Raw genomic sequence first — 27362 nt, forward strand, 5'->3', positions numbered from 1 at the left:
TCTTACCTCTTGAATGACAAGACGTTCTATACAGCTAAAAGGACTGCAAAAAATGGACATTGCACCTATGTTCTGTAGTTTAATTTTGTGTTCTTTGGTATATACAGTTCAGTTTGTAAACCAAGTTCACTGTATATAGTGTATATGATAGTTTGAATAACACTATTACAAGTATTTAATTTTGAATTATTCATTGTTTTTGCAACACGTTGCTGGTTTGGGTTTGCTCAACCTCCAGGTACTAGCTGGAGATCAGTTGTATTAGCAGATCTCCAGCTAGTACTTGGAGGTTGGCAACCCTACTAACAAGGAATGGCTATTCCTGAAACCCGTAATTTACTTGCATGGTAGGGTGGGAAGGGTATTGAGACAACAGGCCTGAAACATAAAAAAAATCACTGAACTCCAAAAGAGGCCCCCAGGAAGATATGTTTAGAATTCAGGGGCAAACAGAAGGCGGCAAAGAGGAGGTTATATTAGAATCAAACAAAAGTGTAGCATAGTTGGCTCAAGGCTAACCAGATACCAAAATAATACTGAAAAGAGAGACTGGCATCAGGAATCTTAAAGGAGGGATGTGATTAATGGTAAGCCAGATTAAGTGCCAGGTGCAGTGATGAACGTCAAACAGAATCTATGTAAACCATAAAACAACGATAAAAAATTTTTCCTGCTCTTTTCTTTTTTCTAATTTTACTTAGACGTTATGAAAATAAAGGAGACAAAGTATGACATGTTAAAAAACGTTGACTATTTGAATCCTGTTAAGGGGGTAAAAACATGTATTTTCCTTTTGCTAATAATCTCCCTTACCCTTTTTCCTTTCCTGTATCCCCATTTAATATCAGAAATCAATAAAAATATTTATAAAAAAAAAAAACAGAACCTATGTGACCAATGAAATTATTCCTGCTTTTATGTTAACCAATGATGTTCCTTTATGTTGTAACCAATTAGAAATAAACTAAATATAATCATTAGCCAATAATCTGTTAGCCAAAACTCTGTATCCAGTAAAAAGTTATTAGAAAATATGCATAAATTATGTATTGTAATGAGCTTGCTAAAGGTTATAAAACATCTTGCATTCTTTTGTCCTATACCCCCAGCTTCAATTTTAATGCTCCTGAGAGCAAAGCTTGGGTCCAGCAGCGGCTGCTGAAATAAAAACCTGTTTTTCCAGAATACTGGCCCTGGGTCTCTGTGCCTTAGAATCCTAAAATCCAGCTCCTGGTTTTTGCTACAACAGTATGCCATTTGTAATGAGTAGCTGTCAATCAAATCATTGTTGCTGGAGTGGCACACTGGGAGAGGAAGATGAGGCTTGTCACCTCCTGGAACAGTTAATATGCCTGCTGGGATAAACAAGGCTGGTGGTAGTTGTGAGATCTTTTGCTATTACCTGGTGATTGGCAACCCTAGGCCCCCACCTTGTGGAAAGGCCTGCCTGAGGAGGTAAGGAAGGCTCGCACTCGCTTGGCTTTCTGCAAACTATGTAAAACTGAATTATTTGCGACAGCTTTTTTATACAGGCAATAGGGTAGCACCGTACAAAATGATTCACAAAAATTAGTAGCAACTGTGGTCTATGCTACTATTAAGGTTGCTAATCTCCAGGTGGTGGCTGGAGATCTCCCGCTATTACAACGAATCTTCAGCTGATGGAGATCACTCCGCCTGGAGAAAATGGATGCTTTGGCAATTGGAATCTACGGCATTGAAGTCTCTCCCCTACCCAAACCCCGCCCTCCTCAGGCTTCACCCCAAAAACCTCCAGGTATTTTGCAACCTGAAAATGGCAACCCTAGCTACTATGTATAGCTTGTTAAAACTAGGATCCTACTATGCAATTTTGCTTCATTTAATGTGTCGTGTTAATATTTATTCTTTGCTTTAGTTCTGTTTTTACACTTCTGGTTGGTTCTACAAGTAGTGTCAGTCAGTATTTTATTACAGTCAATTGACCAGTTCCATATAAAATTCAGACAAAATCTACAACAGTCACTCTTCCAACATCCAAAGAATATAAATCCGAAAACGAATACTAATAGTTAAAATTCAATAATATACATTAATAAACGAATACAATAAACGAATACAAATAATATCCTTAATGCACTATTTAGTGAAATCATGAGTCCCCATTAAGAGCTGGAATAAAAGTATAAATCGGTTTGGCCTTCCTTGCCTTACACACCAGTCTGCAGAACCTGGCTGCCTGTTTTGTTATGTCTGGAGTTCATCATGAAGAAGTAGATTTACTCTATCTGCCTCAGCGTAACCTGTTCTTTTCTCAAGAAGGGGTCCCAATATCTTTCCGCGTGCCTCATTATAAAAACTACACCTAAAAAGAACATGCCCCGCTGTCTCCAGTTCACCAACCTCCAGGTACCAGCTGGGGATCTCCTGCTATTACAACTGATCTCCAGCCAATAGAAATCAGTTCACCTGGAGAAAATGACTGCTTTGTCAATTGGACTCTGTGGCATTGAAGTCCCTCCCCTCCCCAAACCCCACCTTCCTCAGGCTTCACCCCAAAAATCTCCCAGTATTTCCCAACCCGGAGCTGGCAACCCTATCTACAACCCTAAACCTATTGCATTGTTTACCAAATGTTCCATCCGTTGATTGTATTGACTCGCTCTGTGTAATCTGCCTCAACTCCAAGTAAGAGAGGCGGATTATAAATAACACAAATAAATAAATAAATAAATAAAATAATGTGTAGTTTGGGTTGCATGGTCAGTCAGAAGCATTACATCCTTTTCTCATAGGCCCTGCTTTCGGTCCCTTTAGGCCAAGCCCATGTACATTGATGAAACAATAATCTCACGGTAATTCTTTACCTTTCCAGACGTTTAACAAAAGGCAGCTCCACCCCCCTTCTTGGCTTAAAGGAATGTATCTGTTCATGTTTTAGAAGCAAGATGGCGAGGCTGATCCAAAAAGGTCATTCGGCTTGCCCAAGATAGTTGTGCGACTGCGGAGAACCGCTTTGAGCCTTCCTGCCCACAGCTTGTAGATTCCAAAGGAAGATGGACTTCCTGAAAAAAGAACATCTGAAAAAAGGTATGGCAGCTTTCTGAACAAGCCACCAAGTCACCAAAATGCACACCTCGGTCCATCCTTTACCCTAAATATTTGTTATCCATTAGATACAACTTAAGAACATAAGAAAGGCCCTGCTGGATCAGACCGAGGCCCATCAAGTCCAGCAGTCTGTTCACACAGTGGCCAACCAGGTGCCTCTAGGAAGCCCACAAACAAGACAACTTCAGGATCCCACACAGCACAGGGCTCCTGACTTTTAATAGTTGTGGACTCTTCAGCTCTCTGTGGCGTGGCAGCAATGTATAGTTTATATGTGAACCACGTGGGAACCAGCTGATGAATTATTTCAGTTTTCAAGGCAAACAGCAGTTTTCCACCATGACATCTGAACTGCCAAACTGTTTGCAGGAACAATGATAATCCTAGGGTCAATTGACATGTTACAAAACCCTTGTGTTCTGCATGTAGCCACCCTGGATCCTGTTAATCAGATGTGCTCTGGGAGTTCTGAGCTCAACGTAACGCCCATGCATGTGTGCAGGCACAATTTGGATTGAGACCACAGGACACATCGATTGGAGGCCACACATACTCCTGCTTTCCTGACGTAAAATGGCCTTGGGGAGCTGCTGTTTGTTCCTGTGGGGAAACTTACGTGTAATATATGCGTAGCCCCCAACAAGGCAAATAACAGGTCCCTGCAGCCATTTCAGGTTAGGAAAATTGTGTGGTTTGGAAGGTGCATGGTATGCTTCTTCTCCCTATGAGCTTCAAGACCGATCTGAATTGGCCCCATGCATGCATGGGAATTAAGTTCCTATGGAACTCTTAGACCACATCTGATTGACAAGACCCAGGCCAAGCCACATGGACACTGTAATATGTGAACTGGCCCCTAGTTTGTCTGTGTGACATTACATAACAGCAGTACAAACATAGCCTATTTTCATTCTTTATTTTCTAAAGACTACTTCAATGTTCTAATGCTTATGTGTTGCCCAATGTGCCTTTTGTACAATCAGCACCAAAGAATTGCAACTGGGGTTCCCATAAAAAGCCAGCGATGCTCATCCACATGGGCAAGATACTCCTATATGTTTACTCTCAAGATCCTGCTTCTCCCTGTAATTTTACGTTGGTTTCTTTGTTTCATAGGCTAACTAACTGCTTCTTGTTCTCTTCATGGCTAGCTAGCCAAATCTATGCTATCAGTTTTGTTTGGGGAGGATGGGGTATAAATAGAGTTGCCAACCTCCAGGTAGTAGCTGAAGATCTCACTCTATTACAACTGATCTCTAGGTGACAGAGATCAGCTCACCTGGAGAAAATGGCTGCTTTGGAATCTGGACTCCATGGCATTATACCCCATTGAAGTCCCTCCCCTCACCAAACCCCACCCTCCTCAGGCTCCCTCAGGGGAGGAGCTGTGGCTCAGTGGTAGAGCATCTGCTTGGCATGCAAAAGGTCCCAGGTTCAATCCCTGGTATCTCCAGTTAAAGGGACTAGGCAAGTAGGTGATGTGAAAGACCCCTGCCTGAGATCCTGGAGAGCCGCTGCCGGTCTGAGTAGACAATACGGACTTTGATGGACCAAGTGTCTGGTTCACTCTAAGGCAGCTTCATGTGTTCATGTGCTCCACCCCCAAAATCTCCAGGTATTTCCCAACCTGGAGCGGGCAACCCTAGGTATAAAGAAATTAAGTGCAGCTTTTCACTTTGCAGTCAGAACCACTCCTTGTTATTTCCAAATGATTGTACTTGTGTGAAAGTGCTATTAAGAAGTAATTTTTAAAAGTTCAGTTTTGCCAGCAAAGTGAAAGACAACATTGCTCCTGACCCCACCCTAAAGAACTGTTAATTAACAGTTGATTCATGAATTCTGAGGCTGGCAGTGGGAGAGGAGAACAGGAAGTAATTAATTCACCAGGTAGCAGAACAAAAGAAGGAAAAATGAATGGGGGTTAGTAGCCCTGAGAAACCTAATTAGTGGTTTGACTCCATACATGGGACAGTCTAACATAGCAATTGTGTTTTATTTTTATTTATGTATTTTTTATAATCCCTACCCAACCCTTCCAGCTACTTTAGAGTGACTAATTCTGAAAGTATATTCAAACTGAAATCAACCAACGTTAAAACAAATAATGCCCATATCTGAACAGCATAAAACCTTTCAAGGGTATAAAAAACACTCTGGAACAAAACAGTCTTGCAAGCCTTCCAAAAGCCTGGTAAAGGGACTGTGGCTCAGTGGTAGAGCATCTGTTTGGCATGCAGAAGGTCCCAAGTTCAATCCCCGGCATCTCCAGTTAAAGGAACTAGGCAAGTAGGTGATGTGAAAGGCCTCTATCTGAGACCCTGGAGAGTGGCTGCTGGTCTGAGTAGACAATACTGACTTTGATGGATGGAGGGTCTGATTCAGTATAAGGCAGCTTCATGTGTTCAAAGACAGAACTTTGTGCACTGCCTCTGTAATGGGGTTGCCAGCTCTGGGTTGGGAAATACCTGGAGATTTTGAGGGCAGACCCTGAGGAGGGCAGGGTTTGGGGAGGGGAGGGACCAGTGCCATAGAGTCCAATTGCCAAAGCGCCTATTTTCTCCAGGTGAGCAGATCACTGTCAGCTGTAGATCAGTTGTAATAGCAGGAGATCTCCAGCTACTACCTGGAGGTTGGCAACCCTACTCTGTAAGCTCATCCCAAAGAATTTGTGCAGCAACAGAAATGGCTGAAAACTACCAGCAGCATTGAGAGCCACCTATAGAGAAGGCAGTATGGTCAGAAACTATCAGGTGTAATGTAGCCCGTGCATAGGAAGGGTAATTCTTTTTATGTTAAAAAAATCACCACAAATCAGTTCTGGGGAAAAAGCTGGGAGGAGGGCAAAAACAACAACACTGGCATGCAGTGGGTCATAGACAATATTTTCTGGATTCTCCATGAAAACTGTGAATTAGTCATGGCAGGTTCAGACTAAATAGCTAGTGTGCAAGTAACCTATAGGAAAAAGCATTACATAACTAGGGTTGCCAGGTTCCTCTTCGCCACCAGTGGGAGGATTTTGGGGGCGGAGCCTGAGGAGGGCGGGCTTTGGGGAGGCGAGGGATTTCAATGCCACAGAGTCCAGTTGCCAAAGCAGCCATTTCCTCCAGGGGAACTGATCTCTATTGGCTGGAGATCAATTGTCATAGCAGGAGATCTCCAGCTGCCACCTGGAGGCTGGCAACCCCATACATAACTATGTAATCAGACAAGTTGCATTTTGAAATCAAATTTCATAATAAATGCATTTGTACATTTCTTTGCATTTGCGGTAAGGTTCTCTAATCAACTTTCCTTTCTAGACAGGACCTTTTCTTCCATTCCTTTAAAATACCATACTACTGTGATCCCAAACTCCGAAAAGAAAGGTTTCAGTTCTCAATCGAAGAGATTTCTGTTTGTCCCGGTAAGCAAGCCCCTTTTTCCTGCGATTCAGACAGCTTCTCTAGAGAAAAATTCTGTGACACCAGAAGCAACCCAGGAGTCTTGTGGCACCTTGAAGATGCCAACCTTAAGCCACAAAACCTTATGTCACAAGTCTTCACGGTGCCACAGGCCTCTGTTTGTATGCCCCTGTTTGTGTCTTCGAGTATATCTATGAGCTGTTTGGGGCAAGGTTTCAAATGCACTTTACTGAAGAGTTCAGCTCCAGCAAACCACATGGCGTCGTGAGATACGTGGTGATGCTGGCCGATCCACCAAGCAGGGTAGGAGAAGGAAGCACAGCCCGTGCTGAGGAAGCACATCTTCTAGGGCTGCCAGTTCTGGCTTGGGAAATTCCTGGAGATTTGGGGGCAGAGCCTGGAGAATTTGGGGAGGGAGGGAGCTTAGTGGGGATATGACTCCATGGAGTCTAACCCTCAAAAGCTGCCATTTCCTCCAGGGGAACTGATCTCTGTTGCCTGGAGATCAGTTGTGATTCTGGGAGATTTCCAGCTACCATCTGGAGGTTGGCAACCGTAACATCCTCCTACATTTCATAGATGAAAACAAAGACTTGTGGCGCTCAGAACCTAACAATACATTACAAGCAGTGGTTCCCAAACTGTGCTCCTCAGAGCACTTGGTGCTCCGTGAAGAGATTGGAAAGAAAAACACAAGTCATTCGGTTTAGTATATAGGTGCTAGGTGAAAATTAGTGCTCCGTGACGAATTTCCCTCCTGAAAAGTGCTCCATGACACAAAAAAGTTTGGGAACTGCTGCATTACAGGTTCTCCATGTGTTCCCCTACCTGGGTCCTGTTGATCAGACATGCACTTGGAGCTGCATGCTAGAAACTTAATCCCCAGGGGTCTGATTCAGAGTGGAATCACAAAACACAAGGAGAGTGGGCTTAAGCCTCCCCTCCCCTCGTACCGTTCCCCTGACCTGAACTGGCTCTGGGAACTGCAGGTTGCCCTGCTGGGGAAACACGTACTGATGGATCACAAATGCAGCAGTAGGTTACATGTAAGTTTCTTAATATTCTAGCCCTCAAGGTTCTAAGGCTAGGCTTAGAAAGCGCCCAGGAAATACCTAGTGGACATTCTATCATTTGCAGGTTCATACAAAACATTTTACACATACTCTAAAGTGCATACATGCCAAGGCTGCCCAGGAGAGATTTACAAACGGTAATGGCAAATCTCTACACTCAGGCAACAAAGCAGAGGATTCTGGGTGCATAGACTACCATGGGTTTGTTTGCAGCTTGAGTGAGTTTCAGCCGGGAAAATTGCAGCAATGATAGCAGCAGCGGCGTAGCTGCAAAACCATTTGGAGAATCACTTCTAGCTGTACTCCCATACCAGCCTGAAAATGTCCACTCAACTGGTCACCTGTGGCGAGCAAGATTCCTCTCTTGGCGATGAGGCAAAGAAGCTTGTTGTTTCTTTTAAGGTCAAAAGTGATTCAGAATGGAAATGAGCTTTACATGTCTGTTATCCATTTCTCCAACTGATTATAAAAAAATGCAATTGCCAGGGCTGAGATTCTGAATGTGAGACTGAAGCAGTGGGAGAGAGAGTATTCAAACTTTTCCTTTCCTCCTTTTTCCTAGTGTAAATAGCCTTTTCTAAACTTCTCTTACCTCCATCACTCTAAAACCCCAAAACTTTTCCCAGTCAAAGTAAAAAGAGTTTGCTGTGGCAATTTTCAGCAGCAAATGGGGGAGAGGCTTAATAATATCCCTTCTCTGGCCATACCGATCTCGCCCTTTAAATCACAGCTAAATTATATTTTTTAATAGTGATAAATTATGGCAGGCTAGTTTCAAGCGGGTAGCTGTGTTGGTCTGCGGTAGAAGAGCAAGATCCGAGTCCAGTAGTAACTTTTGAAACTTTTGAAAAGTGAACACGCATTTCTCTGCCAAGATCTTCTCAGATTGGGGTGGATACTCTTCCTTCTGACCAGTAGATGGCAGCAGAATTTCACAGAAGGGGCAAGTTCAGTCCTTCAGAGGTGTTTTGGTTGGAGAAAGCCAATGCCTAGAAAAGACAGGTTTTTCTCCAGCCAGAGCAGTTGTGCAGAAGACACTGGCGACCCCTGGTTGTTTGGAAGTGCACATTTGCTCACTGCTGCACTCACAGAGAACACATTGCACACCACTGCAATCGTCGTTGGCACATCTGACCTAAAATTGCTCTGGTTTTCCACACTAAATTCCCATACAGAATGTTTCGGGAGAGGGGATTGACCCTTTAACTTTATGGGAATGCTACTTGGAGGCAGCTGCCTTGGAGGGCAAGCCAGGAGCAAACCAAGCCCCAACGCTGGAAGAGCTACCAAGAATGGGCTGCTTCTTTTCCTAGACTTCTGTTGTCTTGTTTGAATGAAGCAACCACAAGTGTTTTAGGTCCCCCAGATATGCCTGCTTTTGAGAGCCATGGGTGGCCACAGTTTTGCAGAGCGTGTACACCAGGGGTGGGGAATGTCAAGCCCGGGGGCCGTTTAAGGCCCGCGAAATCATTTGGTCTGGCCCTTCGTGGGTCCTGGCAGATCTCTAGCTCAAAAGGATCTAAGACTGGCGCCACCGATTGGATGCCTGCCTGCTTGCCCGCACCCCCGGGGTGGATGTCAGCCAGGGCAGCTGCCTGCTTGGGGCTTGGTTGGCTAATTTTTAAGTTGATAGTTTTGTATGGCCCGCAAATGATGTTATAAATATCCAAATGGCCCTTGGCAGAAAAAAGGTTCCCCACCCCTGGTGTACACTGTGGTGACATAATGCACGGAGCAGCTTTCCACTGGAACGGCTGTACAAGCTTGATCTATATTGTGTGACATGTGGACCCAAACATGATGGGTCTTTTCACGCTGAGGTTTTGTGTGCTGAGCTGCCACCCCGCATCCTCACATCCTGTTTTCCATTTGTTTCCTCGTCATTTCTCTGTGCCTTCTGAAATTGCACCAAAGGTAGTTTGCGAAAACATGGATTAATAACGAGGAAACCGTGGAAAAAGTAGAGCTGGGAAACAAAGGGCCAAAACGCACGGTCGCTTTAGCCTCCTTTATTCCCTGTTTATCGACTGCTTGATGGTATGCCAATAAAGGTATTGAAAATTTATTCCCTGTTTCAGCCAGGATCCAGCCAGGATCGAACGCACGTTCGGCGAAAACGCATGCGTTTGATCCTGACTGAATCCTGGCTGAAACAGGGAATAAAGGAGGCTAAAGCAACCATGCGTTTTCACCCAAAGAAGCGAGGAAGCTCAAAGAGAAAAAAGCTGCAGTTCACCACCCAAAATGCAGGTGAACCTCCGAGTGAAACACCCAGCAATCTTGATGATTCAACGGCACACATATGGTATTACAAGCAAGGTACTAAGGGTCAAGCTATGCGATACACCCGATACATGCCTGGTCATGGGTACACGACCGTACACATAATTAGGCATACATGGGAAACTCACCTTTAAAAGCACTTGTTCACTCTGCGCTGTGAGTAGGGAGAAGGAGCTTCCTGTTTCTCTAACCACCCTGCTTCTACCAACAGAAAGGCGAAAGGTCGTTGTTGCCCTTTCCACTGGCAAAAGCAGGGTGGGAGGGAAGCAGGAAGCTCCTTCTCTCCTAGGGTTGCCAGGTCCCTCTTCGCCACCAGCGGGAGGTTTTTGGGGCGGAGCCAGAGGAGGGTTTGGGGAGGAGAGGGACTTCAATGCCATAGAGTCCAATTGCCAAAGTGGCCATTTTCTCCAGGTGAACTGATCTCTATCAGCTGGAGATAAGTGGTAATAGCAGGAGATCTCCAGGTAGTACCTGGAGGTTGGCAACCCTACCTATGTCAGAACATAAGAATCTGGGCCGGAGCTCACCAAGAGCCAGATGGCCCTAGGAAACAGGCCTTCATTCTACTACAGCAGTTGCCTCATTCTGCCCGTGTCAAGTCTGCGGTTCAAGAGCCAAGGTTCCAACAGAACCAGAATTGAGATGGTGCTCCAGCAAAGGCTGAGCATGAATTGAGGCCTTAAATACTCCATCAAGGAGGTGGAGATGTAAACCCCACCCCTCCAGAATAGGGTTGCCAACCTCCAGGTAGTAGCTGGAGATCTCCCGCTATTACAACTGATCTCCAGCTGATAGAGATCAGTTCCCCTGGAGGAAAGGGCCGCTTTGGCTGTTGAACTCTATGGCATTGAAGTCCCTCCCCCAGACCTCGCCCTCCTCAGGCTCCGTCCCCAAAATCTCCGGCTATTTCCCAGTCTGGAGCTGGCAACCCTTCTCCAGAAGGAGGCTACTAGTTTTTAAAGGGGCCTCACCTGGTCACATCAGCGAGCTCTGGGGGTTTAGGAGGCTTCAAGGGGAGAGACCGCATGTGCTTCAGTGGGCTCTGGGATGGAGGGTTCAGGGTCCAAATTTGAGGCACAAGGCTGGGTTGTATCCCAGGGTAAGTGGGTTGTCACTGACTTTTGGGGCCCCTCCTGCATCAAACAGCGCTGGGGGGGGGGTCTCTACTGCCTCCTTCTGCAATGGAATTGACCGCAAAATGTTTTGACCATCCATCTCCTCTCAGCAGCTTGATTGTATGAGCCATCCCCAAAACATCTTGAATTGACCCTCGACTTTTCGGTATGAGCCATGCCCCTGCTTTAAGCCCTGTTTCTTTGACTGAAAGGTGGTGTCCTGGACAGTGAATTAGTTTTGTTTTCTTTCGCTCTATAAATAGAAATCCCACCCAGAAATCGTTCTGGAATAAAAAGAAAAGGCATTTTCGGAAGGGAGGTTGAGTCAGGGAGGGGTGAGGCACCTTGAAATAATATACTCTGCCCACACGCTGAAATTATTTGGGCCAAATCAAGAGGTAAAGGTGGGATTAGGAATGCAACGGATTTGAACTCCCCGAGCCTCTCTCTTGCTGCCGCGCAGACACCGGAGAAATCTAATCCTCTGTTTCAGACCCATTTTTGCCGTGCAACTTGAGACTCCCCATTAAAATGAGATTATTTTGATTTTGAAACAAGCAGAGAGCCTTCTTAGCGTACAGTGACAATTGACAAAAACCAGCCAAAAAATCCAGAGGCTTAAATCATGGGAGGGGATGCATTGAGCCCACATTATAATGCCATTGTGTGCAACTCCACCCACGAGGTCATGCTCATGTCATGCATATTCTGGAGGGAGGAAAACAACCTGCCCTCATTTTGACATTCAGCGCCTTTTCTAATAGGGCTGACAACCGTTTACAGAATTTTCAGTTGATCGACCCGTATGCCTAACCAGTTAATGAGTGTAACAATAGAAAAGGTAGGGTTGCCAATTCCCTCTTCACCACTGGCAGGAGGTTTTTGGGGTGGAGCCTGAGGAGGGTGGGGTTTGGGGAGGGGAAGGGACCTAAGTGCCATAGAGTCCAATTGCCAAAGCAGCCATTTTCTCCAGGGGAACTGATCTCTATTGGCTGGAGATAAGTGGTAATAGCAGGCGATCTCCAGCTAGTACCTGGAGGTTGGCAACCCTAAGAAAAGGGTTCATTGGCCATGGTTTTCAGAAAACTCCCATCAATCATCAGGGATTTCCTGCGTATTGGCAGTACTCCCTCTGCAATATCACTCCGCCTAATCATGATTATGTGTTCTGTTCTCCCCAGAATGAAAATCCAGGCCCAGGATGTTATAATGTCAGACATCAATCTGCACTTCTCAACAGTGTTTCCCAGTCCCAGAAAGGAACTTGTTTTTTTCCTTCCTTGGTAAGGGAAATGGTAGGGCTGTAGTAAAATGGGAATGGTTTCGGAGAGGCTGCCGGGGGGAGGGAAAGCTGAAGACGGGTGCAAATAAAGTGGGAATCAGGAAAAGGGAGTTTTCAGGGAAGGGAAGGAGGAAATAATAGGAAATGAGATGCCCCACGTAAGTCCTTATGGGTCCCCTGTTTGTTGTTTTCTAACTTCTGTAATCCAGGGTTTGGGTTGTTTATGATACATCATATCTTGTACTGTTTCTATTACATTGTTTCCTAATTTTGTAACCTGACTTGAGTCTCAATGAATAAGGGAGACTACAAATAAAGTAAATCAATAAATGTTTACTGTCAAGAAGAAAAGGCCAGAACTATGAAGCCCTTGTCATTCTCTCAATGATTAAAATGTTAAATGTTCACACCTTTCCTTTTTTTTTTCTTTTTGCTGCAGCATAATAGAGCTACAGTAATAATAGCATTTCTTATTGTCAGGAACAGACCTGTGATAGAGAGCGAGAATTAATTATGGCTGAGATGGCTGTAATTAAACTTAAATTCCACCCTAAGGTTTCCCTTGGAAGGCAAATGTTTCTGAAATTAATGAGATGTAATTCCAGGCAAATGTGTCTGGAAGTGTGCTGGCAAATAGTACTTGAGATCCCAAAATATCTGTACTTTGTGTTTCAACATAAGATGTGTGCCATGTACAGCCAGCATGGTGTTGTGGTCAAGAGCAGTGGTTCAGAGTGGTGGACTCTAATCTGGAGAACCAGGTTTGATTCCCCACTCCTCCACATAAGTGGCAGACACTAATCTGGTGAACTGGGTTGGTTTCCCCACTCCTCCACATGAAGCCAGCTGGGAGACCTTAGGTTAGTCACAGCTCTCTTAGAGCTCTCTCAGCCTCATCTACCTCACAGGGTGTCTGTTGCAGAGAGGGAAGGGAAGATGATTGTAAGCTGGTTTGATCCTTAAGTGGTAGAGAACGTCGGCATATTAAAATTCACAGTTGGCCCATCCCCAAGGTTCAAGATATCTGCACAATCGGGTCACTCAGGGCTTGAGACTTTTGTTAGCGAAAGGTGGGTTAAAAATGTCAGAACAGAATGAATACATACAAAAGGGGTAGCTGTTTCTGAAACCCTCAGGTATGCAGAAAAATCTGGAGGGGAAATTGTATATGTTTGGGCGTTAAAAAAATCTCTGTTCTGTCAACGTGCTGCCATTATGGGAGATCTCCAGGCCCTACCTGGAGGTTGGCAATCCGTGAAAAGAAAAAAAGCATTGCCTACCCATGTTCTAGGGTTGCCAAGTCCCTCTTCGTCACTGGCAGGAGGTTTTTGGGGCAGAGCCTATAAAAAACATTGCTTTAAAAGGGTTTTTGGATACCACGGCTTATAAATGGTTGGAAGACGTCTTCACAGCTAAAGGGGCCAAACAAAGTGCGAACAGTATTTTTTATAACGTTTTCAAACTCTTAATAAATCGGTGGGAATACATAGAAAGTGCGAACAGTATTTTTTATAACGTTTTCAAACTCTTAATACATCGCTGGGAATACAAGTGCGGTAACCCTCCAGGTGAACTGATCTCTATCGGCTGGGGATCAGTTGTAAAAGCAGGAGATCTCCAGCCCCCAAATCGCTGGTGACGAAGAGGGACCTGGCAACCCTACCAACATGTCACTGACCCATCTCCAATCTCCCTTCCCCCAAGGCTCTGGGTATGAGCCTGAGGAGCTCTGGTGACCATATTATGAAGGGAACGGGCCCATGACAGACTCTTAACCAGGTTCAGGCCTGTCTTCAGAAATAATGAGTGAACGGGCCAGTTTTTTTTCCCCAACAGTTGTTAGAAAAACCATGTGAAGTACATCAGTTTCGTTATGCCCATATTACAGAAGGAGATCTGAAACTGAGAGACAGCAGCTAATAAAAGGCTACCCAGTTTCCTGGCTTCAAACCCAGGAATGCCTGATGCTACTTTTAAAAGGTCTGAAGGGCAATGGGTTTGAGAGCCTTTTATTACTCAAGGGCCATTTTGATATTTTCAAATCACTTCAGCCCCATCATTAACCCTTCTGATCATGTAGACAGATCAGAGACCTACATCAGTCAATGCATGTTTTCTTAGGATGATGGTGGTGGTGGTGGTGGAACTTGCTATCAGGTCGCAGCCGTCTTATGGCAAGCCTGCAGGGTTTTCAAGTCAAGAGACTAACGGGTGGTTTGCCATTGCCGTCCTCTGTGTAGCAACCCTGGACTTCCTTGGTGGTCTCCCATCCAAATGCTAACCAGGGCCGACCCTCCTTCCAAAATCTGACGAGATCAGGCTAGGCTGCACCATCCAGGGCAGAGTATTTTCTCAAGGTAGCCAAACAGTATGAACATACCCAATTTTTGTTTTCTTCTTCCCAGGATGTACGTATCGCTCGCCACAGAGCCCCTCACTGCCCTGCTGCAAATGCCTACAGCCTCCCTCCTACTCTTCAGTCCAAGCAAAACTTTAGCTTGGGATATTCCAGCATGTTTCAACAGCCAATTGCTAGGAAGATACCCAAAACACCTACTCCAGCCCCCAACCAATATAATGTAAGATGGCTTGAGGAAGTGGAAAGGAAATTGAGAGCAGCCAAGAAATGATGAAAGGCAGGCCAGATTTCAAATGTTGGCAAGAATTGGAACTGGAAAGCTATTAAAAGTGTGCGTGCGCGCAATACAATCCTAAACGGTGTTACGTCCATTGGAGTACACTGAAGTAGGGTTGCCAGGTCCCTCTTCGCCACCGGCGGGAGGTTTTTTGGGCGGAGCCTGAGGAGGGCAGGGTTTGGGGAGGGGAGGGACTTCAATGCCATAGAGTCCAAATGCCAAAGCGGCCATTTTCTCCAGGTGAATTGATCTCTATTGGCTGGAGATCTGTTGTAATAGCAGGAGATCTGCAGCTAGTACCTGGAGGTTGGCTGCCCTACCACTGAGGTCAGTGGGCCTAGAAGGGTGTAACTCTGCTTGGGATTGCCCTGTTAGTGTTGCTCTTTTGATCCCCCCCCCCCAGTTATATTCATTCATGTGCCATTTCCATCAGGCTCCGTTCATTCATTGGTTTAGACTAGTGAGGGATTTGGTCCACATAGTGGACATATACATGAACTTAAGCATATCTGAATAAGCCCACGTAAAGGCTTTGCTCCATTAGTTGCTAAAATTAGACCGACTTAAAAAAACACACAAGGTATTGTAAATGTGATGTCTCAAAGCAGTTTACAATTACCTTCCCTTCCTCTCCCCACAGCAGATACCCTGTGAGGTAGGTGGGGCCAAGAGAGTTCTGAGAGAATGACCCAAGGTCACCCAGCAGGCTTCATGTGGAGGAGTGGGGAAACCAACCTGGTTCACCAGTTTAGAGCCCACCGCTCACCACACCACTGTCACAATCAGCTTAAAAGAAAAAAACCCCAAGGAACTGGATACTGTGAATGCGGTCATTAAAAGGCAGAGACTTCCTCTAGCACGAAGAGCCTCTCTCCCACACAAGAGAGTCCTGGGGTCAGAGAAAGATTACCCCTATTAATGGAGCCCATTGGAGGCTGCAATGCAAGAAAAGAACCTGCTTCTACAAGAGACTGATCACAAATGAACAGGAGTGATCTGGGGTCAGATCAGGAGTGATGTGGGAAACCTGTGCATTTTAAATCTGTAAAAGCTGGAGGGGAGGGGGATCTGGAGTCTATTCTCTGATGCTGCAGGAGACCAGTCCTTTTAGGGTTGCTGTCAACTCTGGCTTGGGAAACTTGTGAAATTCCTGGAGACTTGCGGGCAGAGCCTGGGGAGTAGTGCTGCCAGGCCCCTCTTCGCCACTGGCAGGAGGTTTTTGGGCGGAGCCTGAGTAGGGCAGGATTTGGGGAGGGACTTCATTGCCATAGAGTCCAATTGCCAAAGCGGCCATTTTCTCCAGGTGAACTGATTGCTATCAGCTGGAGATGAGTTGTAATAGCGGGAGATCTCCAATTACTACCTGGAGGTTGGCAACCCTACTAAGGAGGGTGGTGTTTGGGGAGGGGAGGGAGCTGAGAGAGGGATGTTATTCCATAGAGTTCAGCCTCCAAAGCTGCCACTTTCTTTAGGCGAGCCGGTCTCCATGGCCTGGAGATCAGTAACTCTGGGAGAACTCCAAGCTCTACCCGGAGACTGGTAACCTAAATTACCTTATTCCCATTGTCTTCCTGATAGAAAAATCTTCCCCAAGCTGCTATTACCCCAACACAGAGAAATAAAAATAAGTACCCATGTCGATCCTTTCTTTCCCCCCTACCAGAGTTGGCAGACACACCAGAAACAATACTGTGTGTATGAGAGCGGGGTGGGGGGGGGACCAAAAGCCTGAGGCAGAAAAGCCCTGCGTCAGGAAACATGATGACTGCTCCCCCCCCCATTATGTGTCTTTCAGCCCTAAGTCATCTGCCCAGCTGGTGGCTCCAGCCCTTCAGCGTTTTGCTGAAGACCAGACACCGGGCACATTTTTTCCCCACCCTGAAGACATTCCCTATTTTTGCAGGTTCTCATTACCGTCTTGCCATCCACACCCTTAATAAAAATATTAGACTTATATTTTAATATTCTAAACAGGGCTTCTTCTGGGAAGAACCATCTGGAGTTAATCACTAACCCTAACCCGTGATTTACTCAGAACGACAGTGCGTAAGCTTTTGGCCAAGCCAAACAGGAAATGATCCATTTGAAAGGCACCTGAGCTGGGATAATTTATGGACAGGGGCAAGAGAGACACCTGAGGAAGAAACTGAGGGCCCAGTTTTGCAGTCTGTTGGGTTGCCAACCTCCAGGTGGAACTTGGAGATATCCTGAAATGACAACTGATCTCCAGAGTACAGCGATCAGTTCCCATGGTCAAAATGGCTGCTTTGGAGGTTTGTCTCTATGGCATTTTACTAGAGTTGCCACCGGCAGGAGGTTTTTGGGGCGGAGCCTGAGGAGGGTGGGGTTTGGGGAGAAGAGGGACTTCAGTGCCATAGAGTCCAATTGCTAAAGCAGTCATTTTCTCCAGGTGAACTGATTTCTATCGGCTGGAGATCAGCTGTGATAGCAGATCTCCAGCTAGTTCCTGGAGGCTGGCAGCCGTACATTTTTACCCTGAATGGACATGTTCATGGAGAAGAGGGGGATTCTTGGCTACTAGTAAAAATGGATACTAGTCATGATGCATACCTAGTCTCTCCAGGATCAGAGGAGCATGCCTAATATATCAGGTGCTTTGGAACATGGGCAGGATAATGCTGCTGCAGTTATCTTGTTTGTGGGGTTCCTAGAGGCGCCTTGTTGGCCACTGTGTGAACAGACTGCTGGACTTGATAGACCTTGGTCTGATCAGTATGGCTAGGGTTGCCAGGACCCTCTTCGCCATCGGTGGGAGGTTTTTCGGGTGGAGCCTGAGGAGGGTAGGGTTTGGGGAGGGGAGGCATTTCAATGCCATTGAGTCCAATTGCCAAAGCAGCCATTTTATCCAGGTGGACTGATCTCTGTCGGGTGGAGATCAGTTGTAACAGCAGATATCCAGCTAGTACCTGGAGGTTGGCAACCCTAAGCATGGTCTTTCTTATGTTCTTATGGGCAATGTCATGACTTAAAGGGCTTGATGATTATACCTAAACTGAGGCATTGGCTTGTTTGCATAGGGATCAAGGTCCCAAGCCATGTTTAAAGGCCAAAACAAGATCTTGAATCAAACCTGGAGTCAGACTGGCGATTAACGTAGTTGTTGCAGAATAGGATGTATATACACATGCCATGCATTGTTAGACAAAAAAAGTGTGCATATATTCTGCACCAATTGAAGCTTCCATATGGTTTTCATGGGCAGCCCCAAATATAGCCCACTGCAACATTCAAGCCCAGAAGGTAAGAAAGCATGGATCAGCATGGCAAGTTCAGATACGTCTGGATGAAAAGAGGTGCTCTTGGCAATGGCTCCAAGCTACTTTTCCAGAAGCAACACTGGGTGTAGGGTTGCTAGGTCCTTCTTTGCCACCGGCAAGTGATTTTTGGGTCGGAGCCTGAGGAGGGTGGGGTTTGGGGAGGGGAGGGACTTCAATGCCATAGAGTCCAATTGCCAAAGCGGCCATTTTCTCCAGGGGAACTGATTTCTATCGTCTGGAGATCAGTTGTAATCACAGGAGATCTCCAGCTAGTACCTGGAGGTTAGCAACCCTAGCTGGGTGACAGGATAACTTTTGGCTCTTGTTTAATAGGTGCTAACCTGTAATTGACATAGGGATGCCAAGCCACCAGCTGGCATCCTGAGCAACTTTTGGGGTGGGGTTATAAGTGGAACTGACATCCAGTAACATGGGACATCACATCTGCCCAAAAACCATGGGAATTTTTAGGGATGGCCAGAGCGTCACTGAACACATGTCATCACATCCATTTTTTCAGGAGGATGTGACATCATGAGTCCCTGGATGTCATTTTCAGCCCCAGGCCTTTCTCCCACCTCTCCAAGGAGCAAGGACTGGAGGGAGGGTCTGACCAGTGGGAGGCCTCCTGCTACAAGCGGGCAACTGGCATCCTTAGATAGACATGGCTGATAGGGCAATCCCTACCTTTCTGTCTCAGGAAAGTAAATCCACTCCAAAACATTGGCATTCTCGGCTAGTGTCACAGGATCTGGTGAAATCCAGTACTGTAAACCTAAATTTCTGTAGTAGATTTAACATAAGAACATAAGAAAGGCCATGCTGGATCAGACTAAGGTCCATCAAGTCCAGCTGTCTGTTCACACAGTAGCAACCAGATGCCTATGGGAAGCCCACAAAAAAGACAACTGCAGTAGCATTGTCCCAAAGCACTAATATAATGGGCATGCTCCTCTGATCCTGGAGAGAATAGGTATATGCATCATGACTAGTATCCATTTTTTACTAATAGCCATGAATACCCCTCTCCTCCATGACCATGTCCACTCCCCTCTTAAGGCCTTCCAAGTTGGCAGCCATCACCACATCCTGGGGCAGGGAGTTCCACCATTTAACTATGCGCTGTGTGAAGAACACATTTCAGAAGCCACATTTGGCCCATGTGCTGCCATTATTCCAGTTTGGTGATAGCCTAGCAAATGCCATTTTATTAAGAACAGTCAGTTGACATCTTTTTTTTGGTTGTTGTTAAAATGAACACCAGAAAAAATTTCTGCAGAAACCCCATTTCTATTCACAGGTCTCCCTGGATGCTTGCAAGAGGAGCCAGAACATAGGCGCCAAGTCAGTGTTCTCATCCAGAACAAGACGGGAGTTGCCAGTCAATAGCAAGGAAAGAGTTCCTTCTCCTTGTGAGTGATGATCATATGTTTCATTTAAGTGTGTGTGTGTGTGTTAAGTGCCGTCAAGTCGCTTCTGACTTATGGCGATCCCATGAATCAATGTTCTCCAAAATGTTCTATAATTAACAGCCTTGCTCATGCCTTGCAAACTGAGGGCCGTGGCTTCCTTTACAGAGTCGATCCATCTCTTGTTGGGTCTTCCTCTTTTCCTGCTGCCTTCATCTTTTTCTAGCATGACTGCCTTTTCCAGCAACTCTTGTCTTCTCATAATGTGACCGAAGTATGATAGCCTCAGTTTAGTCATTTTAGCTTCTAGGGTCAGTTCAGGCTTGATTTGGTCTATAACCCACTGATTTGTTCTTTTTGGCAGTCCACGGTATCTGTAACGCTCTCCTCCAACACCCCATTTTAAAGAAATCTACTTTCTTCCTGTCAGCTTTCTTCATTGTCCAGCTTTCACACCCATACATAATATGTTACATTTAAACCCCCCCACTCTTTCTTTTTCTAGCTCCCAAAAGTATATCAGAAATCAAAGGCATAATGTGATAAAGGGGTTTCCTCTCTTTTCCCCGACCAAGTGGGAGAGTTTGTCTCTGCCAGGGTAAGAAAAAGAAGAGTTGGTTTTTATATGCTGACTTTCTCTACCACGTAAGGCAGAATCAAACCGGCTCCCACTTACATCTTCCCCAACAAGGAAGAGCCAGTCTTGCCCTCCTCCACGGGATGCTTTAGAAACCAGGAACCTTTGTGTCTGCTGGGGGCACAATTGCCTCCACCATAGGCGGATACTTGGCTTGGAGTCTCCTAAACCTTTGTAGAACCTCTCAATGTTTTGTGACTGGCCCTGGACCTCCCGGCAGACATTTTGCGATTGGTTCTGCCCTCAGAAGCCACTTCACTATAGCACCCACTACCTGTTCTTAATGTTCCAAGACATGCACAATGTTTCAACAAGGTTGGGAATGTCTGTTGTAAGTATCCACCTTTCCTATACTAGTTTATCATTACAGGACAACTGCAACGCAAAACTTGGCTAGGCAAATTTTGGTGTCAGTTTCCGTGTTTGTTTTCAATTTAGGTCATTACCAAATTAAAGACTCTTTCATCCGGCAGTCGCCTGCAATGCTGGTGTCCTGCTTCAAGTCTACAACTACTCGTGAAATCAAAACACAGTCCCTGAGTCCAGGGCCTGCAGCCTACCAGCCCATTGGAAGTCCCATCCCAGTATCAAGGAAGTTCCTTGGCTTGTGAGTTCTGACCTACATTATTGAAGTGAGCGGAACAGGTGTATCCATGCCCCAAAGAGCTGGCATGAGGGCATATTGTGCATAGCGATAAACCCGTACTGAAACCTGAAATTAGCCATTTTTGCAATATTTGGGTTTTGTTTCGGACAAATACCGAAACCTGGGAATCTACCCAAAGCCGAATAGGCGATTCCCAAAAAGCCAATTAGATATTTGGCTTTTTTGGATTTTGGCTGTTCGCCTTTGCTCAGATGCACGGCTTTGTGCTTTCTTCCATTTTTCTATCTTTGACTGGTTTTGTTAGGCCCTTTTGAGGCAGGGGTTGTGTAATCGCAGCCAACTTGGTCAGACCAAACTAGTCTGGAAGGGACATTTTAAAAGACGGGCTTCACCCAGTCCCGTCCAGAGGGATATACCCTCTAACTAAAAATGACTAGCTTCCACAACTGCTTACCAGGCTTCTGAAGAAGACTCCTCACCCCCATGGATGAGCAATCTTCTTCACAAGAGCTGCCTTGGTCATGACTTCCACTGGCTTCACTATCACCCCCCCCCACGAAAACCTGCTCTCAAACGGAAGGTTGCCCCAAATAGTGGCTTCGTTTCCCCGCACCGTGACCATCTCTTGAAATCAGATTTTTGATGACTATAATAAAGGACAGTTCACCATTTGCCACCAAAATAAATGTTTTCCGTGCCTTATTTTTCTTGCATTTAAGCTGTTTTCCTCAGTTTGGAATATAATTTGCATGGACATCATGCTATGCACCCCAGATACAAAGGGAGCCCCCAGACTGTGAGGCACCAGCCTTCCAATTGGCTCTTTCCACCAGTCCTTGGCAATGCTGAACTTCTGACCCTGAAAACCGATGGACAGCTCGGCTCGCAAATGCCTGGAGGATGGGGGCAACTCCTTTGCAGGCCCATAAAATTGGACCAAACTTTTCCAAACTTCGGTGTCTGTCTAGGGAGAGTCCCTTGCAGCTATGCTGTAAATTTTGTGACTCTACCTTTTTGGGTTTACTGAAAAAATTCGCGCCCAATAAACCCGAACCTGAAATTTACCGATTTTGTGTGTGTGTGGCACAACCCTAGTTGGCATCAAGACTCTTTTAAAAGAAAATATCTGACCCTGATGAATCTAAAAGGTGGGGCATTCTTCGTCTGGAGATATTAAGAATCAGTGGAGGAAAACATTAATTGTTTAGAAGTGTCTTCGGGCAGGGATCTGCGTTTTTTGTTGTGTCACTCTAGACCACTCTAGAATCATAGGGTTGGAAGGGACCACCAGGGTCATCTAGTCCAGATCTGGGTTGGGAAATCCCTTGAGATTTTGGGGGTGGAGCCTGGGGAAGGTGGGGTTTTGGGAGGGGAGGGAGTGGGGTATAATTCCAACGAGTCCACCTTCCAAAGCTGCCTTTTCACCCAAGTGAACTGATCTGTGTAGTATGGAGATCAGTTGTAACTCATTTCTCCAGGCCTCACCTGGAGACTGGCAACCCTAGCCCATTCCCAGTGGTACCCTCTGTTATAACTCCATATATTCCAAAGGGTTAATAACCTCCAGGTGGGGCCTGGAGAATTCCCAGAGTTACAACGGATCTTCAGGCTACATAGATCAGTTTCCTTGTACATAACAGAGCAGCAATATGGGAGCAGTGGAAGGTAAAATAAAGATGCAGACCTGCATGAGTCCCAGCTGCATTATGACATGTAATAAAGGGAATTTCTACTTTCGTTCTGTAAGGAGCCGCACTTCCCCGTCATGCACTTTCCCCGGCACACACTTTCCCCTTTCCCTTCATCCTGAGGTCCAATAAATCTAACTATCAGCCAGTTACTCAACCAAGCCATTTTTTTTATGGCCACCGGACCTGTAAACAGCCATGTTGGTTTGCTTGAGATAAGATTAAGATCTAACCCCCCCTTCCTGGCATTCCTGCCCCTGTGCTCCTCATAGTCGGAGCCCTCTGCACGCGGTCAGGGGTATCTTTACTACATCTCATGCCTTTTTCTAAAGGCAGGGCTTTCTAGAGGAAGAGGGAGTGGGGGCTGGCACTGGCCTGGCATGTAATAAACCAAATATGACTTAGGGAAGATGTAAATCAAACCTGACGGGGCAAAGGAACATTCATCCACGTTGGCAGAAAATACCAGACCTATCAGCTGCTTGGAGACTAATCCAACTCCCATTTATGTCAGTGTGATTAATGCCTCTGGGGTCAGAGTGGCAGCTGGTGCAAAGTTGTCAGCTCCAACAGGGAGTCGAGGCCAGTTTGTTCCTGGTGAGCATCAGTCCCATGGATTTCAGTGTGTCCCTTCTAGTTTATTCTCACCAAAGTCCCCGGCTGCAGCTCTCAGCCAGAACAGGACTAGACTGGCCAGGGAATACTCAGCCCTTTGTCTGCCTTCTCTGTTGACCTGGCTGGGTTTGGTGTAACGGGTAGGGTTGCCAACCTCCAGGTACTAGCTGGAGATCCCATGCTATTACAATTGATCTCCAGCCGATAGAGATCAATTCCCCTGGAGAAAATTGCCACTTTGGCAATTGGACTCTATGTCTCTCCCCTCCCCAAACCCTGACCTCCTCAGGCTCTGCCCCCAAAATCTCCAGGTATTTCCCAACTGGGAGCTGGAAACCCTAGTTGTGGGTCTTGCAGCAAAGTTCACTTGGCTGCACCAGCTCCAGTTTAGGAAGAAAAAGTAAGAGAGGCCAATATGCAGTCACTTGCCTTACCAAACACAAAAGGTGCTGGAGGCAGAGCCGGATTTAAGCGAAAGCCAAGTAAACTACAGTTTAGGGCCTCAAGTAATAGAGGGGGGGGGTGTCTCAAAATGCAAAAAAAAGGGGGCCTCCAAATTACTATTTTGGTAATTATATGGAGCGCATTGAACTTGTTATAGTTTAGAGCCTTATCACGTGCTAATCCAGTAGGGTTGCCAACCTCCAGGTGGTGGCTGGAGATGTCCTGGGATTACAATTGATTTCTAAGTGGCATACATGAGTTCGCCTGGAGAAAATAGATGTATTGGAGGGTGGACTCTTTTGCATTGTACCCTGCTGAGGTCCCTGTCCTCCCCAGGCTTCATCCCCAAATCTCCAGGAGTTTCCTAACCTGGATCTGGCAACCCTGTAATCCAGCCTGGCTGGAAGGGGCTGTTGCCACCACCACAAAGGGTGCGCATTTCGAGCTCCACAAAATAGCACATACTTTGCTAATCACAGTGGTGTTCACCCTGTGTTCCTAGGGACTCTGGGCGTCCTTGGAAGCTGACCATGGGAACCCTCAATATAAGGCAATATATCATGGTGCATTCTAGTTTGCACACTGAGTTTACCGAGGGCCCAGCATGACTATCCTGCACCCCATGCAAAACCGAGAATGCCAATAGAACATTCTGTGGAACTCAGCACCAAGCAGATAAAGTTAGGGCTGTTAGTGCTCATCCCTTTAGAATGGGATTAGACAAATTCCTGGCTGATGGGTCTATTGAGAGCTAGTAGCTATTTTAGCCAAAAAGGAGCTCTTGTCCAGAGGCCACTTGTCCAGAGTGCATAGGCTTGCCAACCTCCAGATACTAGCTGGAGATTTCCCGCTATTACAACTGATCTCCAGCCGATAGAGATCAGTTCCCCTGGGGAAAATGGCCGCTTTGGCCATTCGACTCCATGGCATTGAAGTCCCTCCCCTCCCCAAACCCCCCCTCCTCAGACTCTGCCCCCAAAACTTCCTGCCGATAGCAGAGAGGGACCTGGCAACCCTAGGAGTTAGGGTTGCCAGCTCTGGGTTGGAAATACCTGGAGATTTTTGGGGTGGAGTCTAAGGAGAACGGGGTCTGGGGAGGGGAGGGACTTCAATGTCATAGAGTCCAATTGCCAAAGCAGCCATTTTCTCCAAGGGAACTGATCTCTGCCGCCTGGGCATCAGTTGTAATAGCGGGAGACCTCCAGCCACCACCTGGAGGCTGGCAACCCTACTAGGAGTGTAACACCAAGCTGAGATCTAACATGCAATCATTGCTTTTAAACATACCCAACTCTGTTCTGGATTCTGACCATGGGCCAAAGCTCAACTTGAAACCACTTATGTTCCACTCCAAGCCAAAGTCTGTTTGGACAGAATCTCTGTTTGCTTCTCCTAGGCGAAAGAACATTTTGAACTTCTCAGCCCCACCTGCCCATCGTCCCAGAACCCCCCCTCCGCCCGGACCTGGCCAGTATGAAATAGTAGACTATGAAGGGCCGAGCAAGCACTACATTTCCAGCGCTGTATTTGTCTCGAACACAGACCGTTGTTTCAGAGATAAATTCCACCAAGAGATACCTGGCCCAGGTAAGAGTACAATTTTTAAAAAATGTTTTGACAGCATATATTAAAAAAAAGAAAAGAAAAGAGGCGGCACGTTTCTTCATTTAGCAGAAAAGGTAGTTTATTATGAGCCCGAGAGAGGACCAATGCAGATTGACTTCTGTGGGCCATCAGGGTGGGCATTTTACTCCCCCAACAATAAAGCAACTTCAGGTAGCTGCGTGTGACTGAAGGTTTTGATCACCATTAAAGTGTTGAGTTAAACCCCTTTTTTGTAGGGTTGCCAGGTCCCTCTTTGCCACCGGCGGGAGGTTTTTAGGGTGGAGCCTGAGGGTGGGGTTTGGGGAAGGGAGGAGCTTCAATGCCATAGAGTCCAATGGCCAAAGCGGCCATTTTCTCTAGGGGAACTGATCTCTATCGGCTGGAGATCAGTTGTAATAGTGGGAGATCTCCAGCTAGTACTGGGAGGTTGGCAACCCTATTTTTGTGTGGCCCCAATCCAAATCATGTTCATGTATGCGTGCAATTTCCCCACCCCCGATGAACAAAATCTCTGACCTTTGTCATGTCTGTTTTGGGCCTGTGCCCCACATTAAGCAATCTTATTATTTTTCAGAAGAAATTTTGGGTGAGTCCAGTGGTTACTATAAAGCAGATTTGGGGGTTCAGCCCTCAAAGAGTTCTACCAGCACATCCATCTCTACCTTTTAAAATAAATCAGATACCTTCCATTTGAAAAGAGGCTATACCAAAAGTAGGGTTGCCAGTAGGGCTGTTGATTCGGTTCGGTCTGAACTGAAAAACAGCCGAATTTCCCGCAATTTGGTGGTTTTTCGGTTCGGACGAACCAAACTCAAAAAGGGGGGGAAACCGGGGAGCCGAATTCGCCGAGTTCGGGGTGTTCCCGAATAAATTCGGCGACTTCGGCCCCTTTAAACAGATCTGCGCCTTCCAGCTGGGAGGCGCAGATCTGTTTAAAGGGGCCCCCCCGCGCCTTCAGGAAATCCCCCTGAAGGCACGCGGGGGGCCGAATTTCCCCCCGAACTCCGGATCCCCCCGAATTTCTGGGGATCCAAAGCGGGGGAGTTCGGGCTTCGGCACGGCCCAAATAAAAAAGAGCCGAATTTTGCCGAAGCCGAACTATACCGAATTTTTTTTCCCAACAGCCCTAGTTGCCAGGTCCCTCTTTGCAACCAGTGGGAGCTTTTTGGGGCGGAGCCTGAGGAGGGATGGGTTTGGGGAAGGGAGGGACTTCAATGCCACAGAGTCCAATCGCCAAAGCAGCCGTTTTCTCCAGTGGGACCGATCTCTGTCGGCTGGAGATCTCCCACTAGTACCTGGGGGTTGGCAACCCTAACCAAAAGCAAAGAAAATTAGCCAGAGCTGGGAATAAAAAAAGGAAAATGGGGAGGGGGCAGCACCAGAACATGTGCTTTTCCTCATTAGGAAGCTGATACTCGCCTGCAAGTTTATTCTTGCCGAATGACTCCAACTGCATTAGGCTCAGCCCAATTACATTTTTTTACGAGAACACTTGCTCAGTAAGTCCCATTAGCACGTCACTCGACAGGGAAAGCTCTTGACACACAAACAGGTCTACAGTAGTGACAACAACAACAACAAAAAGCCAGATTTAGGGAAACAACATTTGACTCCGCATGTTGTCGTGGCAGCTGATTTCTTTCATTCATTTAGTTCGTGATGAGGTCAAAGGAGGGGCAGGGGTGTCAAAGGAGAAGGAGGATGACGAGGCCTTGTAATGTTTGACTTGCCCAGCCGGGAAGTGCTCTTAATAGCTAGCTTCACTTTCTGTCAGCTGCCCAAGGCTGCCTTCATATTTATTTATTTTAGCTTTCTTTGTTTGACCTGGGACCCGCCCTGTTCATCGAAGCACAGGGCAGGTGACAGGATGATAAAAGCAAAACACCTGTTCATTCTTTGCAGAGAGGGTTGCCAGCTCCGGGTTGGGAGATACCTGTAGATTGAGGGGGCGGAGCCTGGGGAGGGCGGGGTTTGGGGAGGGACTTCAACGCCACAGAGTCCAATTGCCAAAGCAGCCATTTTCTCCAGGTGAACCGATCTCTGTTGGCTGGAGATGACTTGTAATAGCAGGAGATCTCCTGCCACCACCTGGAGGTTGGCAAACCTATTTGCAGAGTACACAGGTTGCGTCTGGATCCCCACTCTGTGTCAGAGGTTCAGAGGTTAACCCCGTCACACATGAGTTGTGGGTTCTCC

General features: G+C 46.4%; 1 protein-coding gene across 1 annotated transcript in view; it reads left to right on the forward strand.

The window, feature by feature from the left end:
• Positions 1-3035: 3035 nt before the first annotated feature.
• Positions 3036-27362, forward strand: part of STPG1 (sperm tail PG-rich repeat containing 1) — a 33708-nt gene continuing 9381 nt past the window's right edge. Inside the window, exons 1-7 of the mRNA XM_056846433.1 lie at positions 3036-3069; positions 6393-6496; positions 12147-12248; positions 14653-14826; positions 19462-19573; positions 20646-20814; positions 24958-25148. Coding sequence (XP_056702411.1) covers positions 3036-3069; positions 6393-6496; positions 12147-12248; positions 14653-14826; positions 19462-19573; positions 20646-20814; positions 24958-25148 — 886 coding nt within the window. The remainder of the gene's footprint in view (positions 3070-6392; positions 6497-12146; positions 12249-14652; positions 14827-19461; positions 19574-20645; positions 20815-24957; positions 25149-27362) is intronic.

This window comes from Euleptes europaea, chromosome 3 (assembly GCF_029931775.1).
Source record: "Euleptes europaea isolate rEulEur1 chromosome 3, rEulEur1.hap1, whole genome shotgun sequence".
Lineage (NCBI taxonomy): Eukaryota > Metazoa > Chordata > Lepidosauria > Squamata > Sphaerodactylidae > Euleptes > Euleptes europaea.